This window comes from Xenia sp. Carnegie-2017, unplaced genomic scaffold (assembly GCF_021976095.1).
Source record: "Xenia sp. Carnegie-2017 unplaced genomic scaffold, XeniaSp_v1 HiC_scaffold_6, whole genome shotgun sequence".
NCBI lineage: Eukaryota > Metazoa > Cnidaria > Anthozoa > Malacalcyonacea > Xeniidae > Xenia > Xenia sp. Carnegie-2017.
This window is the reverse complement of record NW_025813526.1, coordinates 2,512,921-2,526,972: the sequence shown is the minus strand read 5'-3', so window position 1 is coordinate 2,526,972 and position 14,052 is coordinate 2,512,921. Positions and strand designations below refer to the sequence as shown.

Here is a 14,052-nt window from a genome sequence, read left to right as displayed (position 1 = left end):
TGAAAAAAATGTTTTACTACAACATTACCTGGTCAAATTCATGCATTAAATGATAAAATATAACATAACTGTGTGAAATGTTTTTTTATCCAAAAACAGCAAAAATATTAATGAAGATGAATGCTGATGTGATTTAAAATTATTTTATATATAAAATATTTTATTCAAACGGATGTTACTCAGGGTGCGAATTAGTTAAGAAAAAACGATGTGCAAATTTTTTCGACAAAAATTTTTCTCCAGAGGCATAATCAAATGATATTACATTTATTATTATACTGTACTATTTACTAAATTAATATTTTTAGAACGTAATATTTTTATAACATTTTATCAACATATACATATTTACAAGTTATCACGTTATAGTACACGAGTAGTCACTTTCTGACGAGTCTTGGTCCGAAAAATAAGCATGTTTGCTTCAGCTTGATGCGTCTAACGTATCGACGCTCTTTCGCTTCTCTGGGTAAGCATGGCCTCCATATCCAATCCTTCGTTTCTTTTGTTGATACCACCGCTCTATTGCGGGAGCTGGATCATAATCTTCCACTGATGGACCCTCCTCACTAATTTGTAACAGACTGTCCAATCTTTCTCTTGACATTCTGTTACGTAGGTGTGGCTTCATTCTGGCCATTGTTGCGAACATTCGCTCAACCACAGCATTAGAGATGGGCGTAATTAATAACAGTTCCACAATGTTAGCATTTGAAAACTTTTCTTTACTAACTGGTGAAGAGAGAATGGCAGCCCAAACATCTAAGTATGGTATAGCTCTGCCATACGTCTCTGAAATCAACAACTTAAGCCCACTCCATTCTGTCAGCATCGTATCGTGCGACACATCGCATCCGTTATGCTTCAAAAGCTGAATGAAGTGGTCGACAAGTAGCGTAACCGATTCGTCTCCATAGCTCACCAAATTAACTTCCTCACCTGGCCAGGATTGGGTGTCTATAATTGGACAAAGGTGTTTGTAAACTGGTGTCTCTTGAAGATCACTAAAGCGATTGCCCAAACAAAGGATACTCGCATCTATCCACTCTTGTCGTTGTCCCGCAGCTCCATTTAGTGCACGGGGACAATTTGTGAGCACAACTTGATACGAAATCTGGTTCTTGTCATCACCAGTAGGTTTGCAATCCTCCCTAAATTTATCGAAAGTAGCCTTGCCAAATGTACTATCTTGAAGCTTGACCATTTTCCAGTCAAATTCCTTGATTCTCCTTAAAGCTTTAGCTGGATCATTGTCGTCAGTTTGTAGTCCAAGAGACAGAACACGCAAAGGACCAATAATGTCCACAAAGATAGAAGCATACATTGGGAAACGAGCGTCTTTCCATTTAGCTAGGAAGCCATTTATCTTCTGCTTTTGGGCATCAGGTGAAGTAGTTGCGGCCTACATAAGAAACAAAAAGTAACATATTACATGACATTAAATAATTTAATAAAAATGCTTATTACTGTTATTACAGGCAAACATTATTCTAGAAAATTTAAGGAGGCGATGCAAATTTGATGGAAAACAGCAAAAGTTGGAAAATTAGCCATTTTTACCTGTTCAAGATGCTGCATATACATGCCGTAGTTCTCCAGGAAAACCTGCGTTGCGCGCACTTTGTGATCTATCCACCTTGTCCCACTTGCTTTGATGGGCTTATAGACAGTTTCTCCATACACTTCAGCTAGTTTTTTCAGCTCTCTCAGTTTCTTGGGTGACGTCTGGTACAAAGAAAACAGTTGACGCAATATTTCATCTACTTGTGAAAAAAACGTAGCATTGAATGCGTCGGCAGCAGCTAATTCTAGACAGTGATTGAAGCAGTGGACGACAGTGAGCCAAGGAGTGACTTCTTTTAGACAAGCTGCTAAACCAGTATTTCTCCCCATATTAACACTTGCCCCATGTAGACCAGTTGCAGCTAGTTTCGATTCGAAGTTTGTAATGCCAAAACGGGCAAAAGCTTCGTTCATACCTTCCTTTAGCCCTGCAGTATCTTCGTTTTCAACTGTTTCAACCGACATAAATTTGCAAGTACTACGACTGTTCTTATTCACATATAACACGTAAAATAGTTCTTGTGATTTTACACTAGTATCAGTGCTGGCATCGCATAAAACTGACAAATATCTAGCATCCTTTAAATCTTCATCAAGATTTCCTTTCATGACCCCAGAAATGTGATCTGACAATTCAGCGGCTGATCAGCCTGTTTGATACGATTTACCTAGATCAACGCAGCACTTCTCCAGGAGCTCGCAAATGGGGATATACTTTTTGAAAGGCAACTCTTCTTTACACACAGTGAAAGTGGCATTAAAGAGATATTCCATCCTTTCACGATCGGCAACTGCCATTTTGTTGAGTTCTTGCCCAATGGGAGTTTCGTTTAAGTATTCTTCAACATATTTTTCATTCAACGTTTCTTTCAAATTTAGCTTAACTGCCATCTTATGTTGATCAGAATTCATATGATTTACCACTGTGTTTTTCTTTACAACAGCTGATCCTGTTATGAATGTGCGAGAGAAATTTTTTGCGTTTGTTATTCTGTCCTCTTTGTTTGTACAAACTTTAAAGCGCAGTGAATTCACCACTTGGCCATCATTCTCGTATTCAAGCCAGTCGGCATTTAACGTTTCTATCCATTTTTTTACTGTTAATTTTGCTAGTACAACGTTTCGATGAAGAAGCAATCATGGCAAGAAAAACATAAGCGAGGAGAGAAACATGCACCGAGTATAGCTACTTTTGTCTTCTGAGTATCTAATATTCTTTATTGATGTTTACTTACAACAAAAAATATTTTTGTCATATTACAAACAATGCATAAAAGCAAAAAGTATGTTTAATCCAAGTTGCCAGTGATTTTTTTCTAGCATTATGCTCCCAAAAATCTTTTTGGCTTATTTTTCAAATTTGAAAGTTTTAAAGGTTTTTTTAGGAATCAGAAGGAAAATGTCTCCTGATTTTATCGAAAACACTCAGAATAGCTATGATGCCAAAAAAGTAATGATGTACAAACTACAAAACAATGCAATGCAAAAAATAATATTTATATATGTATTACATCCGTATATGGTCAGAAGAACCATGTATGTCGACCAGTATGTCGACCTTTGACAGACTTTCCAGTCTCAAAGTGACGACGTTTTGAATTTGATGACATTGTTTCAACAAGGCCAATTACATGGCCTAAGATTTTAAAAACGTTTTTTTTCAATATATGTGATATTAATGAAAAACTTTTTTGCTCATCGTTTGAAAAAGTGATGTGCAATTATTTTCATTTTAGCCAAAACAATGTGAAATTGCACACCGTTAATTCGCACCCTGATGTTACCACTAAAAATATAGATAAAAGTTTATATACAATTTTGAAGTTTAATATACCACGAATTAGAATACCGTTGGGAGTATATAACAATAAAAAAGTTATTTCGCTTTTAAATGATTATTTAAATTATTTCAATATTTTTTTAATAATAAAAATGGAAAAATAATATAATTTTAACAAATGAATATACTTGTTACTATATTCAGGGGAAAGAGTCGTATTCTAGAGGGTAAAAAATATGATTTTAAAAATTATATTTGGACAAAACCCATAATGAACAAAATAAAATATATCGATTTTGCTACAGGAAATAATACATAAATAATTGTTCCTTTACATTATGCAAGTGAAAGTGGAGATGATTTGTTTGTGTACAATCCTCCAATTATAAAAAAAAATTAATTTCTTCATTAATAAAAGATTTAACTATAAAAGTATTGAATCATCAAGGCAATTATATACCATTTGATTCTGGAAATATAATGTTGGGATGTCAAATTGATTAAAAAATGGAAATTAAATTACGTCCTCTTAAAATACCGCAACATACCGATACTTCAACTCGAAATTGTTTTAGGGCAAATAAAGATATATCCTTTGAGTTTAAGTGTGCCAAATCGAGCAGTACCCACCAACACAATCTGGACCGTCCAATAGTAAACGATAGTGTTGAGAAATTAAGTCAGATCGATTAATTATTAGCAGAATTGAAGAGAAGACATGAGGAAGATGATTTGATTAATGGAGTAACTAATAATACAAAAAGACATGAAGTAATAAAAGCATATAATATATTAAAATCAATGGTACGAATACATATATATTTTCTAATATTATTTCTATCCAATTGAATTCCTTTGTGTTCGTAATAATCTAATATAAAATCATTTAGTTTATCTTCGTTAACAGTTTTATCCTCATTATAACATTCTGCAGGAATACCACTATTTTCTTGTTTCATTTTCATAAAGTTATTTACAAATTGACCAAAACTTTTACCCTTATTTTTATAATGATAAATTTCATATATTTTAATTATTCTATAACCACATTCAATAGCTTTACTTATCTCAACACTTGTCCATGTACCCCTTAGTGCTCTCTTATCATTATATTGAATACATTTTTGATTTTTTTCCATAGCACAAGTATAACACAATGTAAATATCAATTTATTATCAATGTGTATGGGTAAAACAGGAAATAGAACTGTACTAGGCAGTAAAATACAGCATTTAATCCAAACATACTACCAACATCAGTATGTAAGCATTCTTCCTCTAAATATGTTTCAGGATGATTTAGAGGATATTCATATTTTTTTAAACGTATGGATATAATGACATAAAGTCAAAATATTCAATCTTTTCACTTTCCTTCACTTCATAATATAAATATGAAGGTGATATTCTACCACCATATAATGCGTCACGTGGATGTAACGGTAGCACATTAAAAAATTCCTCTTTCCTATTTTTTATTTCACTAATATTTGTATCTTTTAAATATTCATATTGCCACGTTTCGACTATGCTATAATTATTAACAATTGTTTTGAAAAATGTTGTTTGCATTCTTATAAAATACATTTTTTCTTTTTTAATGTATTATAATCATCATTATTAAAACAATTATTACAACCATGAAAAAAACATCCGTAAAATTGATATACAGTATTGTTTTCTTCACAATATCCATCAACTAATCTACCTAAAATTTTTATTTCTCCATTAATGGTAATTTTTATTCTAAAGTGTAACCCATTTCATCTAATTTTAATTTAACTTCGCTTAACCAACAATGCTATTAAACTTTGCATGGTATTACTCCTGTATCCAAATGATGGGATTTGTGATATTTTATCATCTGGTAAATAATTACTTCTGAATATTTTTAGTGTTAAACCAGCAATTGTTATGCATGATGTATTGTTAAAAGGTAAAATGTTTGTGATGTTGTAGATTAAATTTGAAAATTTTATACATCCAAGTCTTAGTATATTAACATCATTACTACAATAATAATGTATTGCATCTCAAATTTTATATTCTTTTTCACATTATTATACCATGTGTTAAAATCATTTGTTTCATTTTCTGAAATATCAAAGTACTTTTTATCAATCATATTTCCCCTGTATGTCAAATCAAAAAATTTGTATGGATCATATCCTTTTACAATATTATCAATTTCGAGTGATTTTGTAAAGTTTGCTAATTTCATGAATAAAAATTAATAACTATCAATAATTTGTAGATTAATTTCTTTTATTTTTAAAGATATAAAATTTTATTTCCATTCATAACAGTTTCGAATTATATTTTTTTCTGTCAATAAGAATTTTAATAAAAATTTTGTGTCAAATCTAGCACCATTATGTGCAATCCAAACAGCATTTCTTTGTTCTAACATAAACTGAACTAATCGTGATGTTACATCATTATTACAATCAAATACAAATTGACCATAACCACAGCAATCAACGTGATCAATTGATAAGTCAGTAAAATAATCCATATCTTGTAAAAATACTCTAAATTTTTGTGAAAAGGAATTTTCTCGCATTTCCGACATATTTTCCGAACAACACAATAGAATGGTATCATTAAATTATTTTCATCAGTTTTTGTTTCAAAATCAAAGAAAAACAATGTTGGTGTACGCTCATACTTAAAGTCTTGGAATAAAGTCTAAAGGTTTGATGTGGCATTTAACTTGCTTGTTCAAATACTTTCTACAATGAGCACACTACATTTTTTGATAATCATGAAAAACAACCTTATTTTTTTTAATGAAGAAAAATCGTGGAACAATTTCTTCCATGTATTACAAACAAAAATTTTCGACAAGGAGTGACCTTAACACTGTTCTTATTTTTAAGCAATTTATTAAACAGATGTTTTTTGAAAACTATCTGTAGATTTAAAAATATGTTACATTCTTTGCGTTGAAATTTTTTGCTTTCTTAGTGTTCCGATAACATTTTAAACATTTATCTTCATTTTTACACATATGAGAGTCCACATACTCGTCAAATAATGCATGCATTTAAAGCAAAATAAATCTATGTTTAACTTAGAAAAAAGTTTAGGATTTAAGATTAAGTCATAGTGATAATCATTTAACCATAAAAAATAATTTTATCACTTATGTGAAAGGATTCGTGATTAGTCATTCTTGAATCATAACTTATTGTGTCTAATTTATCTTTAAAAAAAATTACGCCAATATAGTCATATTTTATGAATTTATTGGTACGTAAATATAAAAAGTGCTTTTTATTTAGATTCCCCTTAAAAAATCCTAGTCTGTTAAAAATAGGCTAATTGCAATGAAACGGGATAAATGGAAACCATCTCAATACTCTGTTTTGTGTGAGAAACACTTCAAACTGCATGACTATGTAATGCTTGGAATTCACATAGTTTCTAGAGGGGTTGAAACCCACCCCTACATAGACATATCCACCCCAAATTGGTAACCCACCCCTACATTTGGGTCCAAAATTTCCTTACCCACCCCTACATACGAGCCGAAAAAAAATTCGTTTTTTTCTACGGAAAAGCTGATTTTAGACTTATTTATGGTCTCTCTATGCATACTATATACAACACTGATAAAGTCTATGTATTCACTAATATTGTCAATCAAGCAAGTTCACCAAACTCGCCAAATATCTTCTTCTTTGAGGCTAACTCTATCTCTTCATTGTATCCAGTGGTACACTCCCGGACAGGTAGTTCCAGCATGTTCAGGAAGAACTCATGGCGGATATTGTCGACCAGAAGTTTGTTCCGTCTTGCAGTGCAAATCAACTGCAATTTGCTGTATGCTCTCTCAATCCACCCAGTGTTGGGTGGGATTGAGAGCATGACCTTCACCACCTGCACCATGCACTTATGTTCCATCCTCCTCTCTTGAACTAATTTCCTCCACAGAGCCATCTGAATGTGAAATAAATGAATCATTTCAATTCTCTGCCTATTTTTCATCAATATTATAGGTCAACAAGGATGCATTATATATCCAGTGGATCTAGTTAAACGAAAGAAATGTGTTTACCTGGGTTATTTTTCCTTCTCCATACGATATCAATGTCTTCGTTTGAAAACTGCCAACCGTTACCAATTGGTGAAGGAAGAGTCATTTGGGGTAAAATAGACTGACACCACACACCCGCCTGGTAATTTACTCTTTCAATGTGTCTAAGAAGGCTGTCACATGTTGGTGGCAATACTTCATCCGAACATTTTCCACCTTTCAACATTGTGTATCGGCATTCATCGGCATTCTTTGATGTATTGTCGCCATACAGTAGACAAGTGAACTTGTTCAGATCACATAAAAGGACGTTGGCAGGAGGGAAGTTATAACCAAGGAGAGAAAATGTCTCAACAAAGCAAGGATGAGCAATTAGCGTTTTCCATGCTTTGACCTTACCTTTTCCGTAAAACGAGCTCGTGCAGTCACTTCCTAAATGTAAAGCAAACGTCAATACTTTAGTATTAGTTACCCTCATATTTTAGAACTTGGTAGAAGTATAATATCAGTGAAAATATACGCAAAAAATAAGAAAATGATGCAATGATTAGAAGGAGCCATTTCTCTGACCACCCCCATCAAAATACCTACATTGAAATGCTAACCTGAAAACACGTGAAAGCCTGGCAAGCAGCGACAAAATTCTTCGTTCATGGCGACAGTAACTGCATTTATATGTACTGTGCGAGATTTGTTTCCAGTACCAGTCATAAAAAACAAATCCTTTGAACCCAGGTTTTTTTGCATTGCTACACAAAGAATGAAGACATCTGTATCTGGACTCCTAATAATAACATTAACGTTAGTGCCCATTGCATGCTTGGCGTGTAAAGCATACGGGTGTCGGCTTCCTCATGATTGCTTTCTAGCACACTGCATTCACAACATAAAACCGGTCCTCGTCAAAAGCTGAACAAGAAAGTACATAGCATTTTTCTTTTGTAGTAATATATAAATTTTCAACTTGCGTCAGTTGAGATGATTTATACTCTTTCCAATGTTCACACAAAAATCATAAGGGACTCCTTGTTTTCTCCACAACTTAAGAATTTTTCCACTGCTTTGGAACGGGCTGATCTTTACCAAAAATTCAATTCGTTGAACTCCTTTCTCGCCCGTCTCTTTCTTTCAGCGTTCTTGATACTCAATTTTGGATATCGATCTGTGACGAAGTCCAATCTTGTAGCATTACATTGAAATGCAACTTTCAGAAGAAATTGAAATATCGAGTCAGATAATTCACCGAAGGTCTTCCACTTTCTTTAAATAAGCAATTAAAGTGAGAGGCCTCTGAATTGCGCAAAGAATTAACAGAACACTTTATGTCAAGTTACGACACAGAAAGACAAGTCTACGTTATTAAATTCAAGAGAATATGTCGTGTTTGCATATATAAAAGAAGGTCTGTGCATGCAACGTGTCTTTAACATTTACCTTTCATAACTTGCAAGACAGCCATTGCATCTGCTATAAGAGCATTGTTGTGAAAGCTGCGAATATCGACTTCTGGATTGTCTGCTTCTCTCTCCAAAATTTCAAGCAGTTTAGGCCTTGCAGTTTTTATGAGTCCTCCATTCGGTGTTGAAAGTGACAGGGGAAACAATCCTATACTGTATGACAATACCCCCTTCAAATTGACGTGACGATTTTTTGCTATGACTAAAAGCTTAGCAAAATAACTTCGGTTTATTTTGATGTTTTTTCCTTCCCTTTTGAGCCACTCAGTACTTGTTTCCTTTTTCCAGAGAACGTTTCAATACTGTTGCGCTCCAATTTTGTGAAAATATCCGGATTGTCGGAAAACAAGTTGTTTTTAGAAAATTCTGAGAACTACCGCTCACCCAGTTGCTCTGCAGATAGAAGTCGATCTGCCACAGTGGTTTCTAACTCTACTCCACTTGCCAAATTTATCAAATGTTCTTGATCAACATCAAAAGGATGTGCCATTTGGGATATAGAAGTTAGTACGTCTTGAACACATTGCTCATAGCGTTTGCACTTGGAGTAATCAAGGTCTTTACGCTTTCTGAAATGCATGAAAAGAGGATGTCTCCAACATTTGAAGGGAATTATAAATTTATTTACACGAAACAACCCATCCTAACCCTAAGCTTCATAGCAGAATATGCGAATCAAATTCACCTTGGCTTATATTCCAACCCCGCCATGTAATTACACTTTCTTGTTATTGCTGCTCTCTGCGATTGTGATAGCATCCATCTTTGCACCGCTCCAGGATTCATAGAAATTCCAGTCAAACCACCCTTCGTCTTCGAATCGCGGTTTACAGTTTGCTCAATTGTTTGATCACACGCCACAGCAGAAAAACCATAGTTGTTTTGACGTTGTACAGCAAAGTTACATGATATTTCAGACAAGATTCCTATATAATAAAGATATATCACAATTGTTTGTCGTAATAAGCAAGACTTTAATTAAATGACACAATGACCAAATCAAACCTGGATGTGTCTGATCCAAAGCAACCATCTCAAGCCAATATGCAGACCCATATCTTGCATAGTTTATCCGATCACAGGCGAAAAACCATGGCAACATTGCTCTAAAGGTTGCCAAATGTAGTTTCCAGTTTATCTCCCTTGTAGCTCTGATAAACATCAACAAAATATCTAAAAAGTAGGAAGTATATCTAAAATTGATAAATTCAAAGTGCATGTCCTGTAGATTTGACCTTGTTACAACCTAGAAAATAAATGAGAGGGTTTATTGTTATTTACCTATCATTTTGTTGTACATACTCCAGAAAGCAAACGCTCTTGATTTTGAGGATGCATTTTGTATGAAGTTTTCGTACTCTTCGCATATTTCCTCAAACAGTTCACTTTCAATACAATCGCGGAAACCTTTATTTGGAAACGAATTTGACATTTCACATAGGAATGCCATTATTCTTCCATCTTTTTCTTCTTCTAAATCATCCAGGTATGCTTCAAACCTTAAACGTTGCAGTGCTTCGTACAAAATTTTATGGCATGACATCGATCTATTGTAATTCTTTCCAGAAAGGACACTCTTTACGGATCCTTCGCTCACAACACCCGACTCAATTAACAGATCCTAAAGAACGTTTTGCGGAATCATTACTTTTAGAAACGTATTTATCTAATTGCCACTTATTTCTTGTATAAGTTTTATATGTGAAAATTAAGATATGAATTCGCACCTTAAGTCCTCCATCTTCAAAGAGCTTTTACACTGCAGATAGAAAAGACATGACAGTATGAAATTCTCCAAGACGTACGACCAGTTTATCATAGTAAACGGGTTCTTTCCATCGTACGTGCTGGATTTAGAGTAAACTGCCTCATCAAAGACTAAGACAGCATATTGTAAGTCAAGCTTCTCTGCGATATTCTTGCTTCTTTTAAGAATTTCATTAATTGTAGAATATTCAGTTGGTGGCGCATTTATAACTGGCAGGTAACCCACTCTCGATACCTCAGGTATTTCTTCAATAAGCATGGTGTTAAAGCCGGTCCATCCAGGCAGTGCTGTTTCATCAGTGACATGAACCATTTTCGTTAAAACATATGCTAAATCAAGCTTGTGAGCTGCTTAATTTAACTCATGGTTCCTATCAATAAGCATTGAACGGGCGACTTCATTGATATCAAAAAATATTGGAGTTTTTTTTGGCCCAATACTATATTCTGCTATGTTGGTATTCGGCATCTTAACAGTTCGCTGTGACTTTTTGACGATGCTGGAATTTTGCATTGTTATGTGTTGCTGTCCAGACAATTTCTGCGTTATAATTCCGTTTGTGACATGGGTTTGTTTTTTTATGTCCTCGCCAAAATCAATGTTGTCGTAAATCAGGTTAACATACTCTTTCTCTACAAACTCTTTGGGAACAATATTAGATGTATCAATAGTTGTTTGGGCAAGGGCAGAATCATACGCCATTGCGGATGACAAGGAGACACAGTGTCCAAGACAGTTCAAAAGGCTGATCAGGCTTGAACAGCCAGAAATTTGTCTAACAGCTGTTGCCAAGGCTAAGGATTTAGGCGTTTGCATTTTTCCTTTACTGCTAACGTTGATTCTTCGTTTAGCGTTCTTCTCCCCTACTTCAACATATTCCGACAAGTCCGGGTCGTATGAAAAACCAAGCATCCATGCGAGGAAATTAAACAGAGTTGGCGAAACAATTTTCCTAACACTCTCATTATTTATGTCAGAAGCAAGGGGCGGCCAGTTTTCGTACCATATTGAGACGGCCCCGTAATGTTAGCGCTACGTTAAATACTTCATTAAGGGTCGTCGTTTTATTGCAGCTGCCTTTTGGAACGTCATTGTTGAAAAATTCATCTTCTGTGTCCATCTCACTTTGCGAAGTTTCTGTGTCTTCATTTAAATAATTTTCTGCCACAGTTCCTTGACAAAGACCTTCAACGTATACAATTTCACTTTTTTTCCGTTCTTTTGGTGAAAAGAAAACAATTTGAGGGAATCTCTCTCAAAATCTCTCTTTTAATCGAAAATTTCTATAATTTGACGCATCTGTGCCTTCAATTTCTGAAACTGTCTTAACAAACTCAGCTTTCATTCTCTTCATAAAAAAAATTTCTTCGTTCATCAGCAGTCTTTTCTTTACAAATCTTTCACAAAAAACATCAAAGGACTTTTCGTATTTGCATGCGTATCTGTCATAGTTTTCAGAATCATAAACTTCATCTATTACATTGCTGCGTCTTAAAAAGCTAGTGTATCGTTCGTAACACCGTCTATGATACCTAACCTCTAAAGCTACACAATCTTTATCAGCAATATTTACAAGTATACTTTCATCTGAATTTCTCCTAGCTGCTTCTCTTAATTTACCCCCATCTTTTGTCTCTGCCATAACCAGTCGATCTAGCTTTCGCTTTCGAGTGCCCTATTAGTCATAAGTGAACATTTTTTGGTGAAATTATTAATTATCAAGAAGACAAAGATTGTTTCTCACGTAAAAAAATTTCTTTTCAATGCGGAAAAAATATATAAGCGAGCTTTTAATGTAGGATGTAAAAGCTTTCGATAAAAAGAAAAATACAATAAAAATGTGTCACTTACCACTTCAATCACAAAAGACCTTTCTTTTTTACAAATGATACATGTAGGCGGAAGTACATGTTTTGATTTTGGTGCAATGGCTTGTTTCTTCAGTGTAGATCTAATTAGTTTTTTTGCCGATGTGCCTGTTATACTTTCGCCACCAGCAGGTAATAAATTGTCTGCAGTCGCATTAGTGTCCTGTCTTTCCCTCTCTTTCTCACAACAAGTCTGCACTCGATTTATAAACGTTTTATTGGTAAACTTAGAATAGCATCCTCTGTGATAAGCTAGGCTTGGTTCATTTTCTTCAATAAACGCCGTTCTCTCTGCAATTTCCCTCTGATCACCATCAAAAGTCACCCAAATTTCTCTGCATTCCATAAACGTTTTAAAAGAAACTTCGGTAAAATTTGTAAGTTGCCCACTCTCTCCTTTAAAGTGAATTAAACATTTCAAGGGCAAAGATGCCATCCTTTCGTTTTTTTCCGTTTTATCGCTTCGAACAAACACAGATACACATTTAATTGCCTATTTTAGTTCAAAGCAAATCAGAAGCAGGGCCAATATGAGCCATTTAAGAGACTAGAACTAGTACAATAGCTATTTATTACATGAAGTACGTAGGGAAATAATGGCGGCGATCAAGTTTCAAAGCAACAAAAATTATTGATGTTTGATGGCAAATGCTCACAAACTGCAGGTTTATACGCGTGACAACAAGTAAATTCTTATTCAGCATGTGAAAATGTATAGATTTATTTAAATTAAACTTAGTGCCCGACCGATGGCAACGGAACTGCACGATAATTCGACACAGAATACGGCCTAAGTTCCACTCTGGCATGATGATGTACTGACATAAATCAGTGGATACAATATGCTGTCTTAATAAGTCTTATTTTACGTCACTCATCAGCAATCTAGTTTTATTATATTTATGGTATAATACAACACATAACAAAACCATATACGAAATTTAAATCTTATTGAAGCACTTAATTAATTTGTTTTAAACTTTAATATTATACAATAAACACTTATTTGTGTCTACTGTAAAAATTATAAATCAAAATACATTTCCTTCTATAAGAACTAGGTACACCCCACTTGATATACTATATCTTAAGCTAATAAGGAAACAAATATAAACAGTAGACTAGCTAGAAGTGTCATTGCCAACTCCTTATCATCAACCTTCACTCCCATTTCCTTTAATTGATCGTGGAGCGATTTCAAATTGCTGATATGATCAAGCATGCTTTTGTCAACGCGGAATTTACAAGGATAATATTGTTGATGCAATCGAACCTTTTGTAACAATGATTTTCGCGCAAATTGTCCTTTTAAGGCATCCCAAACCTCCTTCGCCGTTGTTGTTTTTCTAACTTGTATTTTCTGTTCAGGCTCGAAGGCCAAACAAATATACGTCCATGCCTTCTTTGCTTGTGAATTGAATTTTCTTCGAATGTCATCATTGGCATCCTCCGCAGGAGATTCAGCAGTTCCATCTGCAAACTCGAACAGATCGAGGCTCTCCACGTACAACCGAATGTTGAATGCCCATGTTCGATAATTTGTACCATTTAACTTAGCAAATTTTAATGCATTTGAA

The 14,052-nt window shown here is 34.2% G+C and overlaps 1 protein-coding gene and 1 long non-coding RNA gene across 2 annotated transcripts; both read right to left on the bottom strand.

The window, feature by feature from the left end:
* Positions 1 to 424: 424 nt before the first annotated feature.
* LOC124458387 (zinc finger protein 862-like) lies at positions 425 to 2,172 on the bottom strand. The gene is made up of 2 exons (XM_047008411.1): positions 1,561 to 2,172; positions 425 to 1,402 (listed from the first exon to the last, which is right to left on the bottom strand). The coding sequence occupies exons 1-2, from the start codon at positions 2,170 to 2,172 to the stop codon at positions 425 to 427; spliced, it is 1,590 nt and encodes a 529-aa protein (XP_046864367.1).
* A 4,735-nt stretch (positions 2,173 to 6,907) lies between these two features.
* Positions 6,908 to 7,458, bottom strand: LOC124457766. The gene is made up of 2 exons (XR_006952781.1): positions 7,404 to 7,458; positions 6,908 to 7,285 (listed from the first exon to the last, which is right to left on the bottom strand). It is a non-coding gene; the product is annotated as an uncharacterized LOC124457766 (long non-coding RNA).
* Between the last annotated feature and the right edge of the window lie 6,594 nt (positions 7,459 to 14,052).